Raw genomic sequence first — 14,703 nt, 5'->3', positions numbered from 1 at the left:
GCTGTCCTGGATGTCGCCCTCCATCGCTATCACTGCGTCCCCGGGTGTCCCCGTCGCTCCAGAACGTCTCTTCTGCCCGGTATCCTTGCTCTCCGTCGCCGCCATCACATCGCTACGCACCCCGCTCCTATTGGATGACGGGACGGCGTACGCGACGATGTGATGACGACGGAGAGCGACAGCCATGCAGGGGATCCCAGCACGGAGCAGACACCGAGGAGGCAGGTAAGGTCCCTCCCGGTGTCCTGTAAGCTGTTCGGGACACCGCGATTTCACCGTGGCGGTCCCGAACAGCCCGACTGAACAGCCGGGTTAGTGTCACTCTCGCTTCAGAGGCAGCGGTCAGCTTTGATCGCTTCGTCTGAAGGGTTAATACAGGGCATCACTGCGATCGGTGATGTCCTGTATTAGCTGCGGGTCCCGGCCGTTGATGGCCGCAGGTACCGCCGCGATAGGACAGGTTTTAATGTGTATTTGCCATATAAGACGCACCAACTTTCCCCCCCCAGTTTTGGGGAAGAAAAAGTGCGTCTTATACGGCGAAAAATACGGTATAAATGGGCCACTGGGCAGAAAAGCTTTTAGGGGTTCACAGGACTAAAACTGTGCTGTGAACCACTTCATTCTGAGGATCCCAGAGGTTAGATCTACACCTATCACGAACCCTAGGGATATGCCATGACTTTATGATATGAGAATTATCCTTTATTGTTGATGTTTCTATGTGACATACTGTATAAAAGACAAAGTTTTCACCAGGCTTTAGTTTTCCTCCTTGCCGATTTACTACAGATTGCTAAAAATGTCTAAAGCTTGCTGAGGGGATCTACTAGCAACCAAGGAGAAAGGGTCATAGAGGCATTTGTGATGGGCATCAGATGAGCCATCACGAAAACTCAGGTCATGTTACCTTATATTTTACTGACTGAATTTACAGGGCAGCATTTGGGAAACTGGCTCAAATCCCACTTGCCAACAGGATGATTCTTATATAACAGTGTATCGAGGAATTGCTCAATAGATAAGTTAAATATAATGGCTAAAGTGACTTCCTCCTCCTGCAGGTATTGGAAAGCATTTTTTTCTAAACAGTGAGGCAGTGGGTGGGGAGGCGTAGGATTATCATACACACAGACCTTTCTTTGACTGCAACTATATAATTGACTCCTGTGCTTATTTCATTGTTAGAATGGTTCCTGCTGAGAAATGAAATCTTATTTAGTTTTTAATTTTGCCATGGACGTCGACCCCGCGTGAAGACTAGGGGTCACCATATTCTTGCTGGTGCAGTATAGGATGCCCATAAAACACAAACAAAACCTCAAATACTGTCAAGTACAGTGTGTAACTGATTATCCTCCTATAAAGAGAGAGAAAAACCATGGACCTGGACAATGTGCCTGTCATTGCTGAAAATGTAATGCTGTATAAGGCTGGGTTAACACCACATTTTTCAAATACAGTTACCGTATACGGTTTTCCGCTAAAAACGTATGGCAAAAACCGTATGCAACCATATACAACCGTATGACTCCAAATTAAAACGTATACGGTTTTTCCCCGTATACGGTTCCAAAACGTAAGTACGGTTCTATCCGTTTCCATCAGTTTTTGCCAACGGTTTTGCTATTTTGTTGGAATAAGTTTTCCAGCAATTTAATAAAGTTACTAATGTTCTATTGAAACTCCAATCTGCACATGTGTCAACTCCAAAAACGGATTAGAAAAATCGTGTGCAACCGTATTCTGAAATTCTGTGTACGGTTCTCATAGACAACAATGTGAAAAGAACCGCATACGGTTCGCATACGGTTTTCCAACCGGAGGCAAAAACGTGGTCGACAGCGTTTTTACCTACGGTTGAAAAATCGGCAAAACCGTATCCGAGGCAAAACGGATGCAACCGTACACGACATTTGGAATACGGTTTACAATGCATTCTCTATGCATATGGTTTTGGATACGGTCGTATACGTTTTTTTGCGGAAAACCGTATACGGTTACCGTATTTGAAAAACGTGCTGTGAACCCAGCCTAACATAGCTTTGACAGTCTGTCCCCAGGAAAAATTATCTGTTTCTCATTTGCATGCAGGACAGTGGACTTGTTGGCAAGAGGACACACAAACTTGGATTTTTGCATATTGTGCTTTCATTCTTATATATAATCTACTTAATTGTAATTAACTGACTGAACCAGCCCATGAGATCAGTAGTTGTAGTCTTATGTATTCGGCTCCCTTTCATAATACATACGCAGTCCGGGAAGTTGTTAATGTCAATGTTTAATCTGTAATTGGACTTCAAACTAATAGCTGTAACACAAAAGACACAAAAGACACCACAGCCTCAAATCTCTATAAAAAGATAGCAGAAAAAGCGCACATTACATGCAGTTTTGTTCTCATTATTTAAAACGAACAGCTCTAGGAAAAGTTCCAGAAACTAATTTTATGACCCAGTTCATACTATGCCTCATACACAGTTGGCACATTAGGCCAGAAGTTCTCCAGATATATATGCTGATGTGTCTGTAGTTGGGCCTGTTGGTATATCTGGACATCATACGTCAGTATCCTGCGGCTCCAACTTTCAGAACAATAGTATTAAAGCATATTGCGTTCTTTTAGGAGATGTATGCAACTGTATTGGACAGATCAAAGTGGCCCCACCAAACGTGATGTCAATGAAGCCTATAGAAATGTGATTGGAGTACAATTCTGTCCACTGAATTGAATGGGGAATACAATAAAGTGTCACTTTGTTACTGATCGCTGACAACATGACAGTTGTCATGACAGCTGAAAATCATGCTGTGCTAACTAGGACACCACAATAGCCGTCCAAGCGTCTTGTTCTATTGATGTGTACTGCATTCTGGGAATTTACTGTTATGCTCTGTAAGTTTTCTAAAATATACTGTAAAGGCCACCTCTGCCATACGGGAATACACATGACGTATTTCACTAATTTCCCATCTCAACATCTGCACTGCATACAGTTCAGTGAATATCCTGCAATGTTTCTGGTGACCATCCCACGCTCCCCCTCCCTCCTTTCTACACTTGGTTTAGAAAACTTACCTTTCTGAGTAGAAAATAACCATCTTCCATATCCATCCGGGTGAAGCTGAGGCCAACACCTAGCGTTCTCTCCTCAGTGTTATACTGTCACCTCTCTCCCCCCGGTTTCCACTTTTGTGCCCTTGTGACTCTCACAGCCGAGTTGCACTTGTGCCTGACTCCTGTGCACACTGCTTCTTACACTAGTCACCAATATCTGTGTAATCTGACTTTCTGGCTTTAGTTTTCCCTTCTGCAAACAATGTCTTTCCCCCACCCTTCAATTACCTCTGTCACCCCTCATGCCCACTTTCTCACTCCCCCACCCTACTTGTCCACTATTCCTTCTGTACTGAAATAAAGCACAATGCTAAGATTGTTTCCCTAAAACTAACTCCTAAGGTACTTTCTGTACTCCTCACTTCTCTATTGTCTGCTGCTTCTTCAGTCTTTTAATTTTCTTTATCTCTCTTTCTCGTTCTTTCCTTCTTTCGGCCTAGCTGGTAAACAAATCCTCTCCCCCTCCTATCTCCTCCCCTGCTGGGTGTTACAGACTTGGGCCTGCGTTTAACCCTCCGATGCCCGCCCCCCTCCCTGGGAAAGATGTCTGATCACTTCCTGCTGCTCCTGGGTAATGCAGACCATGTGACAGATGTAAAGACAGGGCATGCTGGAACTAGTGACTGCATTTCCCTGCTATTACAAGTTGAATCAATCTCTGCTTGTGATCACTAACTGCTTTGTTGCTATTTTTCTACAGAACTAGATGAGCACAGTCATCCTGTAGTCACATAATAGATATGGAAGGAAACAACTTCAGAAGCTTTTTTAGATTTTTCTATGTACAAATCAATGTTTTCAGAGCACAAGAAATGTGTATACTAATACTTGTGATTTATTCACTCACACAAATGTCATTTTCAATAATACAACTTAAAAAGAGGATATGTAATGCATATTAAGTAAGTATAAGGACTATAGCCACCAGGGAAAGTGAGAGTGATATATTTATTTGGTCACCAGATCAGTTCTTTATAGATGCGCCTATATATATATATATATATATATATATATATATATATATATATATATACATTTATGAAGCAATGCCCCTCCAGCCATGGTTTCTGAAACTAGTAGTCGGGGATAAAGTATTGTGGGCAGATTTACTAATACTGTATCATTCATAAGGTGCCCAAACACCAACAGTCAGCAGAACCTGCCCACTCTGTAAAGTGTAAGGGGGGCCTCCCGGACAGATGAAGTATCAGGCATGTTGGATTTCAACTGTCCGACCCTTTTGTTGTCAGAGAGATAAGCCGCTGCCAGAGCTGTCCAAAGATAAATAACCAAAGCAATAAACATTACTTTGTCAAAGAGTTCCTTGTGGCTGTTGGGAGTTTAACTGTCCATTGAACACATGAGGACTGAGAGCACATGAACTCAGGCGAGCCAAATGTCTACATGTAGGGGGAAGATGGGGTAACAGCTGTTGAAGGTATATTGCTACCATAAGGCAGTGGAACCTTAATTTAGACAGTCTAAAAATGCACCAGATCTCTTACAGTGATTCGAGATATTTTGTTAAATTGAATGCGTCTTTAGACTGTCTAATCTAAAGCCCCATGTACACGTGTTATTCATACCTGAAAATGTTGTATGGGGCCTTCTGACTCTTCCCCATCATCATCTGTAGGAGGCGAGTCAGGTATGTAGAATTTGAACTGCCCAATCATTTTGTTCTTTAAGAGTCTAACAGAGGCTTACCCCCACCCTCCGTTCAGAACACGTGTGTATGGAGATATCAGGAGAGAGAGGCCAACAGCTATCGTACATCTACGGACAGCTTAAATGGCCACTGTCAATATGACATTTTTTTGACATGTTGTTGTGACATGTCAAAAGTTTTGCTCAGCAGGGGTCTGGGTGTTCAAACCTCCGCCGATCAGGAGATCGAGCCAGAAGAAGATTGCTCCGTGTCACATGATTAAGACAAACTCACCATGTAAGTCTATGAGAGTGTCTCGATCACATGACACAGGCAGGGGGAAGGTGGGAGAGGAGCACGCAGCAGCTCAGACTTGTCCATCCTTGTACTCCTGATCTGCGGAGGTCCAAACGCTCAGACCCCCGCCGATCAAAACTTTTTACATGATGCCAGGACATGTCATGTCAAAAGCTTTTCATAATGATAGGTACATTTTAAAGGAAAACTGTCAGCTTGCTCCCCTTGCACTAACCAGTGGTACTGGCTGGTAGTGGGGGGGGGCGCTGATCAGTTTGATGCTCACCATGCCCGGATCCGCCCCGCCGTTCAGCCGTAATATTCTATTTACGGTATATGCTAATTAGGTGCTAAATTGCACCGGCCGGGCTAACTGGCACTCTGACGTCAGCGTTTCTGGTCGCAGCGCTGCCCAACTCATCAATATTCCTCCCCTCCCTCCGCCTCTCCCTCTTCTCCCCACTCTGTAATGAAGTGGACCATACTGAATTTGCATATTTGAATTCGCGATATTTTGCAAATATATGGACGAATATTCGTCCTATGTTCGTGAAATTCGATGTTCACTATGTTCGTTTTTTTCCATGCGAAAATTTGCATGAAATTCGCATAGTGCGCATGGGCGATTTATATCTCACCTAAAAACAGGAGGGATCAGTGTCCTCTGACTGGAAGTGCCGATATTTGCATATTTGAGAATATTTGCATATTCACATAAATTTGCATATTTGCATAAATTCACATAAAAAAAAAGGAATATTCATAATTACGAATATATATATCCAGGGCTCAAGTCCAGCAGGAATGCGTGGGAAGTGAGTTACTGCACTTTTTCCACAGCAAGATCACTGTTCTCATTAGCAGGAGTCCTGCCGGACCAGCCCTTGAGTGGAAATCTTGAGTTCCCACACTTTTTTTTCCCCAAGACTTGACCCCTATATATATCACTATATTCTAAATATTCGCGAAATTGCGAAAATTCCGATATTCGCGGTAAAAATTAGCATTTTGAATATTCGCGCTCAACACTAATAAAAGTAATGATAAATGTCAGCGTAGCCCCTCTTAAGACACATGCCTGTAGCTTATGTGCACTGGTGCTCGGACTGAGCTGTGGCCATATCCCATGTAGTTAATTGTGATGGGAGGAAAATCCCTCAGTGGTAAGGTACAGCACACTGTACAACAAAACTGTAAAATTCATCCATCTTTATTAAAGGGAACATGTCCCCAGTTTTCTCTGCATTTTGGCTAAGATCAAGTGTAGTATCTGTTCCTATCAGGTAGCAGGGGTATCGGGGCATTCCGGGGCTGGTGCCACAGAAGCAGCTTAATGGCTGCTCTGTTTCCTGCAGATCTGGCCATGAGGTTGGGGGTGTAGAGCCGATGTACATTTGTGCCTTGGGGAGTGGTGACCCTGAGGTGCCTAAACTCACTGGATGCACTCCCCATTAAGTTGAAGAACTGCACCCATAACTCTTCACCTTTGGCACTCACCCTTGGCATCCCAGCCTTCTGGCTAGGATCAGGGAAATTTTTTTATGACCGGGCAGTATATCTGCACTCATCCACTTATTTTTGTTGTCACTGTGCCACTTTTTTGTGTTGTTTGTACACAGGATTTTTCAGGATGCGGTAGCCCTTCTGGGTGTCCTTCCTGGCGGTCTAGGGGAGGTGTGTGTGGCCATTTGGTTCCTCACCTCCCTGCAACCCCTGGGCATCTTGGCTTCGGTCGAGATGCCATCAGTATATGGCTCCTTGGCTGATACCTTGGTTAACACCTTGGTTGAAGCCAGGCGCACTTGTGGCCCCTTAGTAGCTTTGGTAAAAAGGGGCATCGAACCTGGATCCTTACATGTGCTTTTTGGCCCGGAGGTGAAGGGTAGGTTTGTTGTGGGGCCTCTCTCCTTTTGGGGAAGGGCTTTGCGAAAGACCGCATCCTTTGTGCACTTTTTTTTAGTGTGACACGTTTGCACATTTTCTTGCACTTTGGGTGATAGAGAGCACTTGCCTCGGCTCTTAAAAAATGTCACCAGTTTTCTGATACCCAAACTGCAGTGCGATCATGACAAACTATGATTTACTCTGAAACGCCTGGTCCTGGCATCTACTCTCTGCCCTGCCAGTGCTGAGTGATGAGTCTCTCCCTATATTTGTATGGTAAATCTGTGTATTGGGGGGGGGGGTGCTTCTGGTGACTACTCCCACCCTGTCAGTAATGAGTGTTGTATCTCTCCCTCTCTATAAATGTGTATAGAGAGAGATGCATCACTCACACTTGCAGGGTGGAAAGCAACCACAAGTCCCAATAACTACTTACTCGGGTCCCAGTGGCTCGAGCGTTTCAGAGTAAATCATAGTGTGTGAGATCACGCTGACCACACAGTTTTATGGTGCCTGCTGTCTGGGTGACTGATGACAGGTTCCCTTTAAACGAATTGTAAAAAGGCAACAACACTTTAAAACGTTTAAAATCCAATTATTTAAAGAGTACCCATCATGATCTTGTTGAATTTTACAATCCTCCCAGTTCTCTTCCCCCCATCATGATAAACTACTATCTGCCTTCATTTTTTATTATTTTTTAGTTTTCTACCTTAACCTCTTAAGGACGCAGGGCGTATGGATACGCCCTGCATCCCGAGTCCTTAAGGACACAGGGCGTATTCATACGCCCGTGGGAATTCCGGTCCCCACCGCTAGCCGGTTGGGGACCGGAGCCGGATGCCTGCTGAAATCATTCAGCAGGCATCCCTGCATTTCGCCCAGGGGGGTCATTATGCCCCCCCATGTCGGCGATGGCCGCAGATCGCTGGACAATTCAGTCCAGCGATCTGCGGCGATTCCGGGTAAATCGGGTCTCCAGTGACCCGGTGACCCGGAATTACTGGCTGTTCGGGGCCGTCTCTGACGGCCCTGAACAGCCAGAGCCTGCAGGGGTGAGGTGGCACTGGTGCCACCTCACGATCGCCCTGATTCGTCGGCCAGATTACCGGCCGACCAATCAGGGCGCCTGCTGCGGGTGTCACTCCCGCACCCGCTCCGCCCCTCTTCCGGAGGACGTGAGCGGGTGCGGGAAGACGACCTCGGGTGCTGGGGACCCCGATCCCCGGCGTCCATGTTGGGATCGGGGCCCCAGTAGCGGCGGCGAGGGACAATCCTGCGACGGAGCAGCAGCAGGAGGTGAGTTACAGCCTCCTGCTGTTGCTTAGCAACAGCTCCCAGCATGCAAAAAGGGCATGCTGGGAGCTGTAGTTATGCAACAGCAGGAGGAAGACCACCACAACTCCCAGCATTCCCATAAGGGCATGCTGGGACTTATGGTTTTGCAACAGCTCGAGGCACATTTTTTCTATGGAAAAGTGTACCTTCAGCTGTTGTATAACTACAACTCCCAGCTTGCACAAACAGCTAAAGTGCATGCTGGGAGTTGTAGTGGTGCATCTGCTGGTTGCATAACTACAACTCCCAGCATGCCCATTGGCTGTCGGTGTCTGCTGAGAGTTGTAGTTTTGCAACAGCTGAAGGCACACTGGTTGTGAAACTCAGTTTTTTTTTTTACCTAACTCAGTGTTTCAAAACCGGTGTGCCTCCAGCTGTTGCAAACTACAACTCCCAGCAGTCACCTTACACCACGCACCATACATGCTGGGAGTTGTAGTTTTGCAACAGCTGGAGGCACACTGGTTTTGAAACACTGAGTAAGGTCACAAACTCAGTGATACATAACCAGTGTGCCTACAGCTGTTGCAAAACTAAAACTCTCAGCTTGTACAGTCTGTCAGCGCATGCTGGGAGTTGTAGTTTTGCAACAGCTGGATGTCCCCCCCCCCCCCCCAATGTGAATGTACAGGGTACACTCAATGGGCGGAGGATTACAGTAAGTATCGGGCTGCAAGTTTGAGCTGCGGCAAATTTTCTGCAACAGCTCAAACTTCCAGCGAGAAACTACTGTGAACCCCCGCCCGTGCGACTGTACCCTAAAAACACTACACTACACTACCACAAAAAATAAAATAAAAAGTAAAAAACACTACATATACACATACCCCTACACAGCCCCCCTCCCCAATAAAAATGAAAAACGTCTGGTACGCCACGGTTTCCAAAACGGAGCCTCCAGCTGTTGCAAAACAACTACTCCCAGTATTGCCAGACAGCCACTGACTGTCCAGGCATGCTGGGAGTTTTACAACAGCTGGAGGCACCCTGTTTGGGAATCACTGGCGTAGAATTCCCCTATGTCCATCCCTATGCAATCCCTAATTTAGGCCTCAAATGCGCATGGCGCTCTCACTTCGGAGCCCTGACGTATTTCAAGGCAACAGTTTAGGGTCACATATGGGGTATCGCCGTACTCAGGAGAAATTGTGTTACAAATTTTGGGGGGTATTTTCTGCTTTTACCCTTTTTAAAAAAATTTTTTTTTTTACATATGCAATAGTCGTGAAACGCCTGTGGGGTATTAAGGTTCAATTAACCCCTTGTTACATTCCCCGAGGGCTCTAGTTTCCAAAATGGTATGTCATGTGTTTTTTTTTTTGCTGTCCTGGCACCATAGGGGCTTCCTAAATGCGGCATGCCCCCAGAGCAAAATTTGCTTTCAAAAAGCCAAATGTGACTCCTTCTCTTCTGAGACCTGTAGTGCGCCAGCAGAGCACTTTTCACCCCCATATGGGGTGTTTTCTGAATCGGGAGAAATTGGGCTTCAAATTTTGGGGGGTATTTTCTGCTTTAACCCTTTGTAAAAATGTAAATCTTTTTGGAAACCAAGCATTTTAGGTAAATATTTTTTTTTTTACATATGCAAAAGTCGTGAAACACCTGTAGGGTATTAAGGTTCACTTTACCCCTTGTTACGTTCCCCGAGGGGTCTAGTTTCCAAAATGGTATGCCATGTGTTTTTTTTTTTTTGCTGTTCTGGCACCATAGGGGCTTCCTAAAGGTGACATGTCCCCCAAAAACCATTTGACGCTCCTTCCCTTCTGAGCCCTCTACTGCGCCCGCCGAACAATTAACATAGACATATGAGGTATGTGCTTACTCGAGAGAAATTGGGTTTCCAATACAAGTAAAAAATTTCTCCTTTTTACCCCTTGCAAAAATTCTAAAATTGGGTCTACAAGAACATGCGAGTGTAAAAAATGAAGATTGTGAATTTTCTCCTTCACTTTGCTGCTATTCCTGTGAAACCCCTAAAGGGTTAAAGCGCTTACTGAATGTCATTTTGAATACTTTGGGGGTGCAGTTTTTATAATGGGGTCATTTATGGGGTATTTCTAATATGAAGACCCTTCAAATCCACTTCAAACCTGGTCCCTGAAAAAAAGCGAGTTTCAAAATTTTGTGAAAAATTGGACAATTACTGCGGAACTTTGAAGCCCTCTGGTGTCTTCCAAAAGTAAAAAATCATCAATTTTATGATGTAAACATAAAGTAGACATATTGTATATGTGAATAAAAAAAAAATATTTGGAATATCCATTTTCCTTACAAGCAGAGAGCTGCAAAGTTAGAAAAATGCAAAATTTTCAAATTTTTCGTCAAATTTTGGGATTTTTCACCAAGAAAGGATGCAAGTTACCATAAAAATGTTACCACTATGTTAAAGTAGAATATGTCACGAAAAAACAATCTTGGAATCAGAATGATAACTAAAAGCATTCCAGAGTTATTAATGTTTAAAGTGACAGTGGTCAGATTTGCAAAAAATGGCCGAGTCCTTAAGGAGTTAATATTGCTCTGTATTTTCTGCTCTGTATCAGTCAGATTCACAGACTGGGTAGGGGCGTTACCCAGCAGGTGTGACATCATCTGAAGCCATACAGGGGAGAACTTCCTCCCTCACTCTGTTACACACAGCACAGACCAGTTCAGTGTAAGATGAGCTATAATTGGCTAAGGCTGCACCCCCCCCCCCCCTCAGCACTCCAGACTGCATTTCCTGTGCAAGAGATAGGGGGAAATGTGCTCTGGACAAGTAGGGAGACACCTAGTGGCAGCTTTTATAAACACAAAACATAGAAAACTTCATTTTTTTTAAACAAAGTACATTAATAGAAATATTTTTTTATTTACCATAAGGAGTGCAAAAGCAAAAATTTGTTTTAATGACAGTGCCCATTTAATAAAGAGGGGAAAAAAATTAAGTTTAGCTATACTGGAGCGCTGGACCTTCTCCACCCATCACTAGCTCCATGTCACTTTCAAGCCACTCCCCTTGAATATGTGTTGCAAGTCATGTAATCCAGTTTTTGGCACAAATTGTGCAACAGTAAGTCTGCCTCAAGTGTATCCTTTTTTTAATTTTTTATTCAGGACATAGACATTTCATTTTAGTCATTACATTCTGCTGAACTTGATGGGACTTATCAACAATTGAACATTTCCAGGTCTCCCCATATGGTCATTAGTAGCAAATGATGACGGTTGGATCTGTATCTTCCTGATCCTTTAGCTCTCAGATACAGATAAGCAGCATCAGAGGTTTCTGACTAGCTGCTTGTACATTTCCATCTATAGAAATAACATGTGCATCCAGCTAGGTCAATCGTGAATATTAGAAGGAGAGTCAGGAGCGAGTGCTGGGGAATGAACAGTTAAGTGTATTATAAACATATAGGGGCTGATACTGATGTTGATGGTGCAATATGTACAACGCTGCATAGTAACTCAGTTATTTAGGGAATTTCCAAAGTACAACAGATTCATGATGACTGGTCATGCTGACTGGTTTAGTATACATAGAGGAATTGAAAAATGAAAAGCAACACTGTTGTAGTCATTCAGTGCAGCTGGTCACAGAGCCCAAGACCAGCCCAGCTCGAAGGCTTTAACCAGGATTCAGTGACACCTAAATGAACTAGAGAACACATACCGTAGTCCCTTCGGCAGCTTTTTCACATTCAGCCCTCGATGTCTCTTCCTGTACAGAAGCTGAATCGGGAGATCAGGGGTCAGGAAGGGATAAACAACTAACAGAAAAGGGTTAAGGTTTCTGGTCCTACACATGCAGAATAAGAGGTTCACTGTTGTCACTGGTAAATGTTTTTGGCTACTTATACACGGAAGTTTGCATGCATGGTTTATAGGGGTAAACTTAGCTGTCTAGTTCACGTATACAATAGAGTGCCAGTGAAGGTCAACTGATGCAGATATATTAATCAATAAAGGTGTTCTGCAGGACACTGTAAATAAAGTTTATTGAACAGAGCATTGAGCACAAAAAGTGTCTGTGTTGCATGTAGCAACCAATTATTTTACCATTTAATTTTTATTAAAAAATTTTTACCAGACCCAGGGAAATTTACATAAGGCAGTATGTAAGCCTATTCCTTCTTGTACAGAATTAGGGGGATCTAAAGGGGAACTCCGGTGGAAACAAGTAGAAAATTAATGTTTTGAAATGATTTGGTGCCTGAAAGGTAAACAGGTAGCTGCTGTATAAAGCAAAGAAATTTGTGAATTTCTTTCCAGTCTGACCACGGTGCTCTCTGCTGACAACCCTGTCCATGTCATGAACTGTCCAGATTAGAATCATATTCCCATAGAAAACTTCTCCTGCTCTGGACAGTTCCTGACATGGACAGAGGTGTTAGCAGAGAGCACTGTGGTCAGACTGGAAAGAAATTCACAAATTTCTCTGTAGTATATCTGTAGTATACAGCATCTGATACGTACAGGAAGGGTTAAGATTTTTAAATAGAAATGATTTCCAAATCTGTTTAACTTTCTTGCATCAGTTGATTTGAAAACATTTTTTTTCCACCTTTAGAGTTCCCCTTTAAGGACTGAGGCACAAACAGCCAGATTAAGGAGTCAGTGAAATCAAAATGGTGTATGTGGCATAATACTACTTGGTTGGTATGATAGAAACTTTATGGGATGTGTACAAAGCAAATGGTGTGGTATAGTTCAGGATCCCAGGAGAACAGGATGCCGCCATTTACTACAGCATGTCCTATGATAGATCCAAGCTTGTCAATGTGCCAAACATAGTCTAAAAGTGAATAATGTGGTGCAGCCTTATGGTACACACACAATGGGGGAGATTTATCAAAACCTTTCCAAAGAAAAAGTTGACCAGTTGCCCATAGCAACCAATCAGATCTCTTCTTTCATTTTTCAGAGGCCTTGTTAAAAATGAAAGAAGCGATCTGATTGGTTGCTATGGGCAACTGGGCAACTTTTCCTCTGCACAGGTTTTGATAAATCTCCCCCAATAATTTTAGTTTGCTCCAAAAATGGTACACTTCTCAAATACATTAGGCACACATTATGACTTTTAGGCTATGTTTCCACAATTTTAGCTGTTTCTTAAAGGGGTACTCTGGTGGAAAAAAATGGAGCCAGAAAGTTAAACAGATTTGTAAATTACTTCTATTTAACAATCTTACTGCTTTCAGTACTTATCAGCTGCTGTATACTACAGAGAAAGTTTAGTTTTTTTCCAGTCTGACCACAGTGCTCTCTGCTGACTCCTCTGTCCATGTCAGGAACTGTCTAGAGCAGGAGAGGTTTGCTTTGGGGATTTGCTTCTACTCTGGACAGTTCCTGACACGGACAGAGGTGTCAGCAGAGAGCACTGTGGTCAGATTGGAACTAAACCGTTTTCTATGTAGTATACAGCAGCTGATAAGTACTGGAAGGCTAAAGATTGCTAAATAGAAGTAATTTACAAATCTGTTTAACTTTCTGGCATCAGTTTATTTGAAAACATTTGTTTTCCACCGGAGTACCTTTTTAAGCCTCATTTTGGTCAGTATTTTTACCAAAACCAGAAGTGGGACCAACATAGAGAAAACCTATAATGGAAAGATTTGCATCTTTTTCTGTGTTTTGAAATGCATTAAACATCTCAATAAACTAAGTAGGTACATAGCCTGCCGTGTCCTTTTACATAGGTGGGTGAATTGCCCATATGGGGCAGTGATCAGAAATATAAGAAGTTGATCAGCACTTGTTTGCATATATTTTTATGTGCCAATTAGAAGGAGGGGCTTAAACAAATTATAATTCTTGCCACCATTAATTCAAACCTCTACACATACATGGGTTGTCAGCAGGCCATTCTCTGTTTCCACAGGGAGATGTGCTGCCAACAAACAGTGATTTTCATTTTGACATAAAAGATGTGATCATCCAACAAATAAGCATATGCTCAAATGCAAATCCTGTTCAAAATACTGAGCAGTGTTCAATAAATGTTATATACTGCGTTCCAGAGAACATCTTTAGTCGCTATGGGAGTCACAGTTACAGAGAGCTCTGTAGAAGGCTGCAAGTCTGTTTTAAATAAACCTAAAGGCATAAGGTGGTACAAAAGAGAATAAAAAAAAAAAGATCAAATGAGAAATTTCTCATTTAAATAGCAACTTGTTCTAAACTTTAGAATCATCTTGGGGAAAATGTAGGGAACTGTCACAGAACAAAAATCCCTTGTCTCACCTTGGGCAGTGTTAGTATTTTCCCCTCCTGGGTCAGGATTTGATGGTATCTCTGGGTTCATCGGGACTTTACCTGAAATAACAATATACAATGTATATAATATAGTTCTATGGAGAGAAAAAATAGACATACAGTTATACACCTCCCCTGAGGCTGTGTTCACACGTTGCATTTCTTGCTGTTTTTTCCA

General features: G+C 43.2%; 1 protein-coding gene across 2 annotated transcripts in view; it reads right to left on the bottom strand.

Moving 5' to 3' along the window:
* The window catches only part of ZFHX2 (zinc finger homeobox 2), an 86,992-nt gene that overhangs the window by 30,629 nt on the left and 41,660 nt on the right, over nt 1-14,703 (bottom strand). For both annotated transcript variants that reach the window (XM_056526436.1, XM_056526428.1), the window contains exons 5-6: nt 14,514-14,585; nt 11,944-12,002 (exon numbers count right to left, since the gene is read on the bottom strand). In XM_056526436.1, coding sequence (XP_056382411.1) covers nt 11,944-12,002; nt 14,514-14,585 — 131 coding nt within the window. The remainder of the gene's footprint in view (nt 1-11,943; nt 12,003-14,513; nt 14,586-14,703) is intronic.

Source organism: Hyla sarda, chromosome 1 (assembly GCF_029499605.1).
Source record: "Hyla sarda isolate aHylSar1 chromosome 1, aHylSar1.hap1, whole genome shotgun sequence".
Lineage (NCBI taxonomy): Eukaryota > Metazoa > Chordata > Amphibia > Anura > Hylidae > Hyla > Hyla sarda.
This window is presented reverse-complemented; position numbering and strand designations above follow the sequence as displayed.